We start from the raw sequence: 14803 nt of genomic DNA, 5'->3' as shown, positions 1-14803 counted from the left end.
ATAGACAACATTGCATTACACCAACCAAAATGCCTATCAACACACTTATATCTATATAATTTTTGAAGCATCATCTTTGTATCAATTGAGCCACCTCATCATTTTAGTTTATTTTATTTATGTATCTCAACCCTTCACGTGCTAAAAATAGCTTTCATTGTTATTCATGTGACAAGCCAGCCAACTCGACTTTTTGAATTAAGATTAAAAAAAAAATGTTTGAAGACGAAAAGTTTCCTACCATTTGTTAGACTTTAGTTTAATAACAGTCGCAATTGATTCGATATTTAAATTAAATACTTATACTGGTCATATATAATTGTCACGATATACATATTCATCCCCTCGATCTAGATATATATTTTGGATCTATCCTTAGACCACTCCCAATAGTTTCTCTATCCTATCTTTGAAAATACATCATTAAAACTCACTTTTTCTATTTTACATACTGACTTTTACAATACATCATACATCAGCTTATCTATTTTTTCTCTATATCATTTAAATATTATACTTTTCAATATTTTTTATTCATTTCAAATATTTTATCTCGCTACTTGATATCCTCATATATTTTGATATATGCAATATCTTCTCATATACAATATTATATAATTATGTCCTATTTCATATTAATCTAAATTTAAAAGTTAAACCAAAATATAAATTGATTCAAAAAATAACATCCTCAACCTTCCTTCCATTCTCTCCCCCAGCCAACATTTTTTTAAAGATTTAATTTTTCAACGACCCACAAAGTAAAACCCCATAAATATCCTCACAACAGAAGGTGGGGAGGCATACAAATCAACGGAGGTGAAAAACATTGCTCCTAAAAGGGAGAAAATCAGCAACTGATGAGAGAGAAATTAATTTAATATGTTTACAGTCTTAAATAGTTTCCTCTATATTTAAAAGAATTACTGTAGCAAAATGTGAAGTAAAGATGAAATAAAAGATCCATTGGAGGTAAGTTTTGCACTAATTTCTTTATATTTTAAAGGTAGCTGTATTTTACATCACCCGTTGGAAGTGCTCTTACATTGAACTACACATTTTCGTCACGATCTAGTTCAATTGTATTCCATGTGCCCTAGCTAGCATGTCAAGTCTCTAATCCAACTACCATGACAAAGCATTATATAATATGTTATAGTCTAAGAATGTCCTAATCTAGAATTTTAAATAAGAAATGTCTTTCCCTTTTCTTTTCTTTTCTTTTCCTTTTTTTTTTTTTTTTTTTTTCTTTCCTTCGATGCTGCCAAATTCAATACGGCCAAGAACATAAAGGCCTGATATCAAAACTGCCAATTCCTGAAATGCTTGTAATTCATCAAAGTCATTGCATTTATTCCTTCTTTCTTTCAGTTAAATATTATTTTGTATTAAAGTTTTACTACATACAAATAAAGTCACGTACTAATCTGCATATTAATACTGATTCTTTCATATTCAAAATTTAGATTAATATTATTTTCAACAAAATCTACTTTTTATTTAATCACATTAAATTAGTACACATATTAATATGCAGTTATACTTGTAACTAGATTTTTTTTTATATTAATATATTTTAGGATAAGAAAAATGACCAAACCATTGACTGTTCCAATAACAAAATTCAAGATCTGTCACTTCAAAAACATTGGCTGCTCCAATATACAGGGCCCTTCAGAAACCCCAACCAAAACTAAAAATAAAATAAAATAAAATATTACATTTCAAAGGAAACAAGAATCTGCTACTTCACTATTTCTAACTCATTGCCATAATTCAGCCCTGCCGGCCAATGAGAGGCCACGTAAATTAGCTTTCACATGGTAAATGTCCATCTGATGAATCAAAGACCTTTTTTTTTTTTTTTTTAATCTTTGGAGAAATTTCTTTATACATTGCTCGAGCAACACATTATCTGTTGGAATTTCCTGAAAACATCTACTAACACTATTCATTTCTCCTCACCACATCACCACCATGGTGTCAAGGACAGATGGAAACGGAAACTCGAGTGTATTTGCATCGAGCTGGGAATTTAGCTACGCCAACTGTTCTGCCGCTTTGCTTCGAAGGTTGCCCCATCATTGAGCATGTCCTGAGCATCGGTTTGCATTCCTAGCTTTGAGAGTGCAAGAGCCTGCAAGTAGAATGCAGTTGGCCACTCTGGTATGCACACTTGAGCCTGCATGGCGTCCCTTAAGGCAAGTTCTGCTTGACCATTCATCAAGTAGGAGAAGGCTCTCCTTGCAAAGACAGTGGCCGAAGGAATGGGCATCATTGCAACCAGCTGCTTATCAAAAAAAAACAGAAGAAGAAGAAAGTGACATCTCGGTAGTTATTAGACCCACTACACAAAATCTTATTCAGTGATTGACAGATACACGTGTAAAGGGAGAGCAATGAAAACGAGCAAATAGATTATGAGAAATTTTACGAGTTATACCATACACCTCCACCTAATCAATAGTGATTTGTTATTTTTGTGCTTCTATCTTAATGCTTAAATATGTGTGTGCTTAAATAGAATGGCAAAAAATGACATATCACATGTTGGTTAGGGGGAGGTGTGTGGTGTAAAGGCTTTCTTGTAGAATTGCTCATAGATTATAAATGCAATATTTTTACTGTTTATTCCATTGATAAGAATCACACTTTATTTAAGTGGGCCGTGGGTTACAACGTTATCACCCTTCCAGATATGCTAAAAACATATTTCTGATCCCTGAGCATATTGAACACTAAACTATGAAGTTAATATCATTATGAATCTTCCTAGATTGCAAGAAAAATATGCACAGAAAAATACCATTGTAAATACAGAAAATGAGAGGAAAAGAGTGCATCTACCTTGGAATAATACTCGATTGCACTCTTGAAATCCTTATCCCTAAACGCAATATCCCCAAATTTCTTTGTATTCAACATCTCCTGCACTTGTTGCGTCCATTCTTGGAATGACAGCTACACATGCATATGGTTCCAGAATACCGTGAAATAGAATTCATGATACTATGAGCCCAAAATAAGGAAAACACAAGTAAAACCAGCACAGTTTGCCAAACAAGTTTTAGACTTATATGCGATTCAAAACAATCATATATCCAGATTCCACGGAAACCATGGAGATGGCAACAGACACAAGACGTATATGCCAAAAAGACAAATTTTTAGAACTAAAATGTACAAGTAAATGACACATCTCCACTCTCCAAGTAATTGCTTAACAGCCCAAGGAAAGATCAAGCCACATATGGAGACTAGTTAAGGTAGCAATTAGAACCCCTTGGAATAATATAAATTGCAAGAACTTTTCCCACCCAAGTAATGTAGGATTTCACTCACCACCTCTTATGCTAAATCCAGAATATTACAATCTCTCACTCTTTAAATCCCCGACATCCTCATCAATCAATTGTGTTGTGATGACATAGTCGAGATTCACACTTCTGGTTGAAATTAGCACTAATACCATTTGTAACAATCCAAGGAAAGCTCAAGCCACACATGAGCTGATAATCCAAAATAACTAGCCGAGGTTACAGTTGGAGCTTCTTGGAATCATTATAAATCACAAAAACTTCTCCCTCCCAAGCAGTGTGAGATCTCATTCACCACCCTATTATACTAGATCTGTAGTATTACAATTGCTACCAAAACATTTTTGGCAGCTCGGTATATTTCTTAAATTTGAAGTTATTCATTCATTTGAGTATTTAACATCCATTAAACAGCATTGATATATTTTGAGGAATAAAAGAGCATCCATTGCATTTAATGTGTTCAAGAAGATTGCTACCTCATTTTCTGCACCCTCATCATCTTTATAGCCTGTTTTTAACAAAATATCATGCACAGCAGTAAGATCTATCCTTGCACAAGCCTTCCCAAGTGGGGAAAGCAACGTTGGCAGCACAGCTGTATTTTTAGGCAGGCCCATAAGAACGTGTGATGTTACCTAAATAGCAGAATAAAAGAGGTAAAGGCCAAGGAATGCATTGTTAAATCATAAAGTGAGGTGGTATTAAGATTTAAGATTTAAGGATAAAATAAAGTTCCACCTCTTTCTGCTTTAGAAGAGGTGCAACATCTGCGAGAAGAAACTTTGTATCAGGTCGATCCCGAGCCTCAGACTGAAGACACTTTGAAGCAAGTTCAACCAATTTAGTAGCATCATCATTGGCATATTGCCCTTCCAATGAAGAATCCATCAACAACAATACATTTTTCCCACTTATCAAGTCCAGTGCCTGAAATTATAACAGCACTTGGAATGATGATGACCATGATATATTTAGGAAAGCACATGCGATCATTTGATTCAACTATATGTGACTTGTGTCTGTGTGTGTGTGGTGTCACCCAAATGTATACACAAAGAAATACCAATGAGCTCTAGTAAGTTATGCAATGCAAGTATGAAATGAATATTAAAGATACCATCTACTAAACAAGTGAAGGTAATGAGCATACAAATCTTTGTGGAGCCATTTTTCTCATTGCCCGATGTTCTCAGTAATTTGAGGCAGTGCTGATGTCGTAAATAACTAAAAGTAAGGTCCCATTATACAATTTTTTTATAAGTAAAAATTTATTGATAGTAAAAGGCATAATAGCCCATGTACACAGGAAGCATCCACAGAACACACATAATAACCACAAAGCACTAGTGAAAGTTCACATTATACATATATAATGGAATGAAATGAAAAACAGAATGTACTCAACTTAGATCAGACAGATTGATGGAGATAACATAAAAGAAGAAGACAAGAAAAATAAAACCCTTCCAACACAAACAAATAGACAACAATCCAAAGGTTTATGGAATGGAGGCAACATACATGGCTTGGAGGAATATGCTTCCCACTTAAAAGGTCCAACAGAACAGTTCCATAACTGTAGATTACACTCTCTGGGATGACCCTTCCTGCAGAGTATGACAATAATCAAATTCACTGGACGTGGGTCTTCATATCTCCCATAATATCAATTGAATTTTTTAAAATGAACATATCACCACCAGAAGTGAAGGGTTAAGACTACATAACAGGAACTTACTAATAGGCCTCACAACTCACAACCCATAGAAAAATTAGTCTGTACTTATTAAATGCAATTTTGAAAGAACATAGGTAACACCCAGCCCAATTCTTGGTCCAAGCCCGCGGAGGAGCCCAACCCGCCTATAGGAACGGCGTCATTTTGGTAAGTTGGTTTCTTCTCCTCTTCCCTTTTCTTTTCCCTTCAGTTTTTTTTTTTTTTTTTTCCTTCTCCCCACTTCACTCCCCGCGCCGCCCCCCCCCCCCCCCCCCCCAATTCATGCCACTCCACTCAAATTCTCATTCTCCACACCTGCCACTCTGTCCTGAACGACAGTAAGTTTTTCTTTCTCCCACACTCTCTCATTCTCTCTTTCCCCCAGCCATTGACACAGAGCCCCCTCCCTCAATTTCTTCCCTTCCGCTGCCACCACCACCAGCCTCAAGCCATGGCAGGCTGGGAACCACTCCAGTGCAAGTCATGCACCGCCCATCTAGAGTCAAGCATCCCATGGCAGCAAGGCCACCGGAGTGGTTCCCTCTCAATCTCCTCTGCACCAAGCTGTCAGGTAAGCGGTGCTACTAGAGCCGTGGACACTTGACATTTAAGTGAATATTTTCTGGTTTAGGTTGTGATACTACTAGAGCTTGGCTTGCTCCTATGCTAGACTTTGCACAAAAATAATGAATTGAGGTTAATTTTATGAAAACATGCATTTTGCTTTGTTATAAAAAACTTGAAAACAACCTCGGTCATTTTATCTACATTACTCATGATTTCTGTATAAGAGAAAAATATTTTCCGTTATGATTGGTGTAGACATGAGAAATTTTTGGCATTTTGTTCTCAATTTTATAATAAGAGCAATTATGAAAATTTGAAATTTTGAACATGATTATATGAAGATTATCTATTTTTGTTCTGCATTTTGTTATGATATGATGTTGCATCTGAAAATCTTTGCATGACGTTCTGTTTCTAATTGTGTCCCGACCTTATCATGATTGTAAAACTTTGGCCTCTGTTATAATGTTGATAACAACATCTCTGTTTCTAGTGCACCCACTTTGGAAACAAAGTGGTTTTTTGCATAGTCTTTCATGTGTGCACTCTTGGGGCTATGAGAATAATAAGGGAAAAATTTCACATTCTGTTTTTGCTCGGTTGGCCCCTTGGGCTCGCACAACCCTACCACGTGGATTAAATATGGAATATGTTCTATTATGATGCTGTTCAGTTATGTTTATACCAAATGATTTTGTATAATCTATCCCTATAAATAAATGTTTTCTGAAGTTTGCTATGATAATTTGATAATCTGTTTTGTTCTGCATACTGTACTGGCTCATGTTTACATACTGATATATGTACTCATCCCTTATCTCTACAATATTTTCAGATGTTTTGGATGTTTCAGCTGAGAATCAAGAATAGAAAGTATGGGCAAGGCTATGTGTGCATAGTGGATTAAGTAGAAGAGGGTACTTTGATTATTAGAGAGTTTATTCAGTAAATTTATTACTTTCTGTTGATTCAGGTATTTTGAGATGTGGCTACTTTATATGAGTCTTTATGGAGATTTTAATTTGTTATGTTGAGATCTTCCTTTGATTTCCTTGTAGAAGAACATATATATTTGGTTTGAACAAATGAATTTGTGTTATAGAGCCTTGGAGTATATATTTGTGCTATGGAAGATGATTTTTAGGTGACAAGAAGTAACTCCCTAACCCTCCGAGTACGGGGCGTTACAACATGATATACTCAAACTTGAAGTGCATTACTGTATAAGAAAAACCAAGCTTATTGCTTTTAATACATAACAACAGTGCATGACAAGACATATGGTTACGAAAGGATTCTGCTTTAATGACTTGAAACCTATATACCATTCTATTTCAGATTAGAAATAATCTGACCATTCATCGAAGATATGCAATTCACCTTAAAAAAATAAGTTAAATAGCATTGGCAGGAGGAAATACATCCAACAATCAACTTTCAGTCATTCAGAAGGATACATTTTTTCTATGTAATTACCTGTCCGTAAAAACTCAGGTGGAGTATAAGCTAAATTAGTACTGTAGCTTTTTCCATCTCGACTATTTTTCATAAGGCCAAAACTAGACAAACGAGGGTCACCATCCTGAATATGAATGAACCAGTCATAATCTAACCAAAAACAATTAACCATATTACATAATATTGCCATAGAAATTCCATATTGATGTGCATAAAAGTTTCTACATGCATACTTACACGTGTGCATGTGATAGCAAGCATGGGTTGTCATTCAACAACTCTGACTCTAAACTTATGGAATTAGACAAAAAAAAAAAATTGCATAGGATGTTTATGGCAGCAACAATCAAAAGCAACGTCAGAGGAACTCCATGGAATATGAGCAAAACGGAATTAGTACGCCTGCTGAAAGAAAGGCCTAAAAATAATGCAAAGCAAGCATGGAGGTCTGACTTCAAATAGGAATGGGCAAATATAGCTTTTATTGCAGATGCATAAATCCTGCTCCTTCCATTCCAATTAGCACATATCCTTTTTGGATTTTTCATGTTAGTTTGTCCACTTTGGAAGATAATATACCTTTTTTTTCTGACCAAACTTTTTAACCAATTAGAAAGCTTCTGAAATTGAAGTCAGTTACTGGGAACTCATTTTTAATAACTGAGTTTGATTGCAATTGAAGATGTTTCCTCTATAAGATAAATTTCGTAAGATCAACTGTCCATTTCGGACAATGGGAGTATTTCCTTAAGTTTCAGCCCACTCCCAAATCATTTTCTTGCGGGTAATCTAGGTAACATGTTAATAGCACTTGTTCTGTAGGAATCAGTGGAATGCATCCTAGACCCTTGTCATTATAAAGGCAAGGCAGCAGGAATGTTCATGCAACACAAAAAGCATCATGACAAGTTTTGAAAGGGCCATGAACATTATAGGTAATTGATTTCAAGATAAATTATGAGCCTCACGTACTTGCAGCGCTTATCTAATGAGCCATGGTAATATTACAGCAACAAAACACAAGCATTAACTGCAGGGTCCTTCTAAGGTGACTTGGGTAAAAACTAACTATTTTTACCCTAACTATTCATCACTAACTAAAGTCCAAACATTCAGTAAGCAATTCAATAGTGGAACTTTAGGGCATCATTGAGGAAAAATGCCCCAGCACTGATTATTGAAAGTGGAAAGTTTTCATCAAGTCGTTCCATTAGTTTCAGTAACTTATCCTAACAATTAAGTAAATTACAGCTATTTTACCTACTTAGTCCCACAAAAGTATATATACTTATGGCCAGAATGGTCATAGTAGTCTGAAGAATCCAAATTCAAAAAAGAAAAAAAGAAAAAAAAAAATCTGAAGTTGTAGACTCTAAAAGAAGGGAATGAACCTCATGATGATAAAGTCATAACCATACCTCATCAAAAAGAACTCGATATGCATTCAAATCATGATAAATTTTACGATTTTCGGCATTACAATGATCAAGTGCCTGTGCAATATTATATGCAACTCTAACACGCATTTCCCATGGCAGCGGCTGCTTATCCCCTGCAGGATATAGCTACAAAAATCATTACAAGAAACCCTGAACAGAACATAGCATAGCATCTATCAATAACCATGAACAGTAACAATTAAATGTTTCTTTCAGGATTTTTTTCTCTATTGGCAAGGCAATGCATTTAGCTAGTAAAGGATGGTTATTTACAATCTTCACGCCATTATTAATATCAGACTTCAGAGGAAATCAGGGAAACGAAAATTTACATCATCCCCTTAAAATGCCAAAGCTTCATATGACTAGTTACAGTTAGCGAGAGAATTTGAAAACATTGTGGCTAAAGTCCACCAAAACAGTTCTACACTGAATAAACTTAAGTTAAAGAACCATTAGCACATGAAACTGATATTTGATACCACTGTCCAAGGGTAAAGCTAGACTTCAATCCCCCTTAAATTAACCCAGATACTAAATGACATTATTTTTCAAGTGTTAAAACCTGTTCCCCGATCAGAACATATATGGGCACAGAGTATATGCATTTTCAAAACATATATTCTCTCTTGGGAGAGAATGCCAGAATGGAAAATCACAAGCTCAACGCACTTATCTTTGTTGCTTCTGATGGCATACTCGCAGGTGGAGAGTTCATGTCATTATAGTTCATTATATAGGAAAAAAGGGCAGAGGGTCGAACAAAAAACAGAACTTAGTGCACTGCCATTGTTAGAATAAGAATATTTTTTTTTTCGGCAAACTGCCAGTGTTGGAATAATAAAAGTAGAACCACTCATTAGCTGCTACCATATAGATTTTAACTCAACACGTACTTGAAAAAGGAACTACAAAGGAGGAGAATGAGTAATACAATGGAATAGATGCTTGGACAGAGTATCATGGGGCATGAACTCAGCTACCAAGAGGCGTTCATCTCCTTCAGCACAGCAACCAATCAGATTCACCAATCTCTTGTGCCTCACCTTCCCCAATCCCACCGCCTCTGCCTGATGAACAAGCATTTTCATCAGCATTACACTCAAAACAAAATTTGCCCAAATATCCAGAAAGATATATTTGTTTAGACTTACAGATATAAAAATTTCCCTCGAAAGTGCAAATAAAGCCCAAATACATCACTCTTTTTGTTCCTCATTTGCTTCGAAATTTAAGTGGTCAAAAAATATATACGAGATATCAAAGTAAGGTCAAAACCTAGAAGAATTAGGTCCGAAAGAAAGAAAAAAGGAATCAAACTAAGTAGTGTTGAAATTTAAGTAATAAAAACCCCAGACCCTGCTTGGTTTCAGAAGAAAACAAAGGACAAAATAGTAAATCCCTATTTAGAAAAAAATTTCCCATCAATTCTCCCAGTCCCAATCGATGCCTCATGCAAAAGTCCACATCTCGATTCCTATTTTATTTCACTTTCTAATCAACCAAACAAAGAAGAAACCAAAAAGTTATTTTCTTTTATTTTTCGTGCAATATTTTCCCGTTTCCTTATTTTTCTCATATAGAAAACAGAAAGAAGACTCGTAAATGTTTCACCACGAACTGTTGAGCGTCAGGCCAGGACTGCTTGGAGAACCGTTTGACTGCGACTAAGCGGTTATTCTCGAGTTTGCCTCTGTAAACCACATTGGGAGCTTTCTCGCCGCTCTCGGACACAATGTAATCGGTGCTGAAGCCATTGGTGGCTTTCCGGAGCTCACTGAGACCGTACTCTTTGAATGCCTGGACTTGAAGGTCTTGATCAGCTTGATCCCCATTGGCTTTAAAACCAAATAAAGCCAAAACAACAACCCATCAATGCTTCAATGTCATGGAAATGAGAAAACAAGAGAAGCTTCATTCCCTTTAGCTTAAAAAAGGGAACGCCAACACCAACCAACATTTCGAAGTCGTAAGAGTGAGCAAGAAAAATCAGCTTGATCCCCAGAGTGTTCAAAACCCCAAAGCCAAACAAAACCCATTCAAATCAATGTCAAAGTCCGAGAAAACAATAATAGCTTGTTCTCCAATTTAAGTATTTCAAAAGGTGAAGAAACAAACCCAGCTCGAAGCCCATTAGCTTCAAAACCGGAGGAAAAACATCAAAGAAAAACAACGAGGTAGCTTGATCTCAGTAGCTTCAAAATCCAAAAAGTGAAAACCACGAAAATGTAAAGTGCTCGCGTGAGAAAGAGTGAAAGGAGGGACCTGGGTCGGGTTGGGAGGAGGGGTCGTCGGGGGAGTGAAGTTGACTGGTTTTGGAGTGCAAGCAACCCATCACTGATCACCCACAATTCTGCTCTACATAGAAAACCGGAGAACGTGCCAAGCTCTATATACACCTCAGTCCGGTACGATACAGTAAGACACCACACGATATGAAGTAGAAGAGGTTGAGTATCGGGTGATGCTTTTCGGACCGAAATGTCGGGGTTCTGACTTCTTTTCTGATTACCAAAACCGAACGGAAAAATGTTAAGCTATGAATTTGCAGCAGGGCAGGCACGGGAAGCAATGCAATATTGTAGAACGCCATTTTTCGGAAAAAGAAAAAGAAAACAAACAAATATATAATAAATATGGTAAAGACAGAGAGTTAGTAAGACAAAAGTAGGATTGACCTTGTTATGAAATGTGTGTGCTCAGTTTCTTATTCCATTCTAATTAATGGTGAATCTCAAGCCAGTTTCTGGCCAACTAGAGGAATAAGGCAAGGGGATCCCCTATCCCCATACCTCTTTATCCTATGCACAGAAGCCCTCAGTTGTATGCTAAACAAAGCTGAACTCTCTGGTCTCATTACAGGGCTACCTATCAGGAGAAACAAACTTTCTATTAACCATTTATTTTTTGCAGATGACAGCCTTCTCTTCTGTAAGGCTAACCCGGTGGAGTGGAGTAGACTTCTTTCCATGCTGGAATCTTATGAAGTAGCCTCTGGCCAGCGATTAAATAAAGAGAAAACATCCATTTATTTCAGCAGGAACACCAAAGAGGAAGCCAAGCACTTCATCACCAGCATAGCAGGAATAAGAGGAACCAACTCCTATGAGAAGTACCTGGGACTACCAGCCCTTATTGGTAGGTCTCGAACCCAATCTCTCAGAAGCATACTGGACAAAGTGCAGACCAGAATAAGCAATTGGAAAACAAAGTTCCTTTCTCAAGCAGGGAAGGAGACACTCATCAAAGCTGTCATACAGTCTATCCCCACTTACAGCATGGGTATCTTCAAGCTTCCTAAGCAACTGGTCAAAGAGCTCAACAAAATGACGAGGAATTTCTGGTGGGGACAGCAGGCTCAAGAAAACAAAATTCACTGGGTACACTGGGATAAGATGAAGAGAGCAAAGTGCAATGGTGGCCTGGGACTAAGGGATTTTGAGAACTTTAACATGGCTATATTAGCCAAGCAATGCTGGAGGGTGGTGTCTAATCCAAACTCCTTTGCTGCTCAGGTTTTGAAGGAGAAGTATTTTCACAGCAACTCTTTCCTATCAGCTAAAGTAGGACAAAACAGCTCCTTCTTATGGCAAAGCTTCATGGCAGCGAGACCACATCTACAGGAGGGCCTGATTTGGAGGGTGGGAGATGGGGAACAGGCAGAAATATGGAATGACAGGTGGCTTCCTATTCAATCGACCTTCAAACCCCAAAGCTCTATAAGATTTCTACGTGCTGACACAAAGGTCTCTTTCCTAATGGACAAGCACACCAGGGAATGGAACAAAGATCTCGTTGAGGCCATTTTTACCAAGGAGGAGGCAGCTATAATACTGAAGATCCCTCTAAGCCCTTATGCCAAACCAGACAGGTTGATATGGAGATGCACAACCACAGGTGATTTTAGTGTCAAAAGTGCTTATCACCTGATCACTGAGCTGGAAAATCAAAAGCTGGGTCAACCATCGGTACAAGCCAACACAGCAGGCTCCTGGACTAAAATCTGGGACCTAGATATACCAAATGCATCAAAAACCTTCCTATGGAGAGCCTGTTTAAATGCTCTGCCTACTAGAGACAACCTTGTACAAAGGAAGGTATTTGAAGACTCTACCTGTCTAATCTGCAAGCAGAATCCAGAAACTATAGAACACATTATTTGGACATGCCCATCGGCTAGGGACGTCTGGGGACAAAGCACAAGAAAACTACAAAAGGCTAGTCCTCTTTTCAACAGCTTTAAGGATCTGGTGGAAGTCATGATGGACCTCCTGGAGCAGGATGACATGGTATCCTTTGCGACTACCTCTTGGTTAATCTGGAAGAGGAGAAATGAGATGATCTTCAGGAAGTGTTTCCTTCACCCACGCATCGTTGCTCAAAACTCAAAACACCTTGTGGAGGAATTGCAGCTGGCCAAACAGCAGAATAAGAAACTCACGGGCAAGGTTCAGCGACAAGCAGCCTGGGTTACACCCCCTAGGGGCAGACTTAAACTGAACTGGGATGCCTCGCTTGACAAAATCAGGTGCAGGGTGGGAGTGGGTGCTGTTATCAGAGATCATGAGGGGCAGGTGTTAGCTACTCTAAGGATGCAACATGATCTCTTCCCCGACCCTTTCTTGGCAGAAGCCTATGCAGCACTTCAAGCTTCCATCTTCTGCAAATCCTCAGGCTATGAGGGGATCATAATGGAAGGGGACTCTCTACAAGTGGTTAAGGGCCTAAACTCAGCCTCAGACTCACACACCTATGCAGGTCAACTAATAGCTGACACTAAAACCACTCTCAGTTCTTTCACTGCGTGGTCTGCAGGGCATACTGTAAGAGCTAACAACTGTGTTGCTCATGCTTTAAGTAAGGATGCCCTTGGCATCAGTGGTTATACCACAACTTTTGGTTCTGTCCCGTTATGTATTCGGACTCTAGTTTTCGAGTCATTGAATGAATGAAATTAAGAGCGTTTTCTTATCAAAAAAAAAAAAAAAAAGTAAGACAAAAGTATCTTTGAAAAGTGAAAGAGGTCTGAGGAAGTCTCGCATGCATGAGTAGGCCTATGATAAGCCACGTGCTGCCCCCATTGGGACGGGGGCTCTCCTCCTTGCTGTTCTCTATGCTCAATTAATATAGGAAAATGCTAGTGCTACAGATGATTGGTACCGAAAGTCTTTACCGAATTTTTTATAAATTTTTTTTTTACTTAGTAATTAAATAAGTGTTTTTAAATCAATTTGTGATTTTTTTTAATTTTTAAAAAATATTTAAATAGTTTAAAAAATGGTGAAAGAAAAAGAAAAAAAATGAACTGATCAATAGAGAATTTCGGTGAAAAGTTTACGTGGAAGTAACATCGTCCATTAATATATATATTTTATAATTTAAAAAATTTATTTACAAGCTTTGGACATACTCAATATTTAATAACTTGGAAAATTTTCATACTAATGAACATAAAAAATTATTATTTTATTCTTTATAATTGCAATAGATATTGAAAGTTGATAAATGTTATAACTAAAATAAAATTTTATAAAAATAAATTTATATATTAACTTGATTTAATGTAATACATTAAATTATAAATTTAATTTTTACAAATATTTTTATAATTGTAGCGGCTCAACTTGCAAGTAATGTATCAAAATATTGACATGTAAGTGATAGAATTCATTTACTTTTTATTATTAATTATGATGGCCCTCACCTTTAAAGAAACAACAATTCTATACTCAGTCGTCCAGTATAAACGCCGTGCAGTCGGCTATGCCACATCAGCTGCTACTTAAAAAAAAAAAAATGAAAACGGAAACGAAAACAACAGCAGAGAAGCCTTCCTTCTCCGGCGTACACCCCTCAACTTTTCCGTGCTTCTGCAAGATTAAACTCAAGACTTTCCCACCCAGTAGCGACAGTCCCTCTGGTCGCTCTAGAAAGCCAACCCGACTCCCATGATCGCTCGCTGGCCGCTTGCTTCACTCTGAACAAAACCAACATCGACAGACTCGTTGATAAGGGGAACAACCCGATCTTGCAGATTGAGGTCTACGCGGGGCGGAGAGGTATTGCATGCGGTTTGAATAGTAGGAAGCTGTTGGGGACGGTTGCAGTTGAGGTGGATCTCCGCGCGGTAGAGAAAAGGGCAAGTAATATTACCTGGGTTGGGTCAATATCGAAGGGAACAAAAAGGGCTCGTCGGCAGAGTTGTACTTGAGCGTTAGGGCCGAACCTGATCCAAGATTTGTGTTCTAGTTCGATGGAGAGCCAGAGATCCGTCCTCAAGTTTTTCAGGTCCATGGGGATGT

General features: G+C 37.4%; 1 protein-coding gene across 3 annotated transcripts; it reads right to left on the bottom strand.

Moving 5' to 3' along the window:
• Nucleotides 1-1591: 1591 nt before the first annotated feature.
• Nucleotides 1592-11108, bottom strand: LOC122280606 (serine/threonine-protein kinase BSK2). 3 transcript variants are annotated; one of them, XM_043091572.1, is made up of 10 exons: nucleotides 10767-11108; nucleotides 10116-10339; nucleotides 9436-9571; nucleotides 8481-8614; nucleotides 7081-7186; nucleotides 4842-4927; nucleotides 4059-4247; nucleotides 3797-3955; nucleotides 2848-2961; nucleotides 1592-2287 (listed from the first exon to the last, which is right to left on the bottom strand). In XM_043091572.1, exons 1-10 carry the CDS (start codon nucleotides 10834-10836, stop codon nucleotides 2036-2038), a joined length of 1470 nt encoding a protein of 489 aa, XP_042947506.1. In that variant the 5' UTR covers nucleotides 10837-11108; the 3' UTR covers nucleotides 1592-2035. The 3 variants fall into 3 exon arrangements, with proteins under 3 accessions (XP_042947506.1, XP_042947507.1, XP_042947508.1); XM_043091573.1 differs by having other exon boundaries at nucleotides 10119-10339; XM_043091574.1 differs by lacking the exons at nucleotides 10116-10339; nucleotides 10767-11108 and adding an exon at nucleotides 9656-10097.
• Nucleotides 11109-14803: the final 3695 nt, after the last annotated feature.

Source organism: Carya illinoinensis, chromosome 11 (assembly GCF_018687715.1).
Source record: "Carya illinoinensis cultivar Pawnee chromosome 11, C.illinoinensisPawnee_v1, whole genome shotgun sequence".
Classification (NCBI taxonomy): Eukaryota; Viridiplantae; Streptophyta; class Magnoliopsida; order Fagales; family Juglandaceae; genus Carya; species Carya illinoinensis.
Note: the sequence above shows the minus strand (reverse complement) of the source record. Positions and strands in the feature narration are given on the sequence as shown.

What these genes read in the sequence shown, in the direction of transcription:
- LOC122280606 (XM_043091572.1), bottom strand. Translation starts at nt 10,836, where the DNA reads ATGGGTTGCTTGCACTCCAAAACCAGTCAACTTCACTCCCCCGACGAC. An exon ending in AGCATATTCCTCCAAGCCAT is followed by an intron (nt 4,248 to 4,841) that starts GTATGTTGCCTC and finishes TTATAATTTCAG; the next exon opens with GCACTGGACTTGATAAGTGG. An exon ending in ATGAGGGTGCAGAAAATGAG is followed by an intron (nt 2,962 to 3,796) that starts GTAGCAATCTTC and finishes ATGCATGTGTAG; the next exon opens with CTGTCATTCCAAGAATGGAC.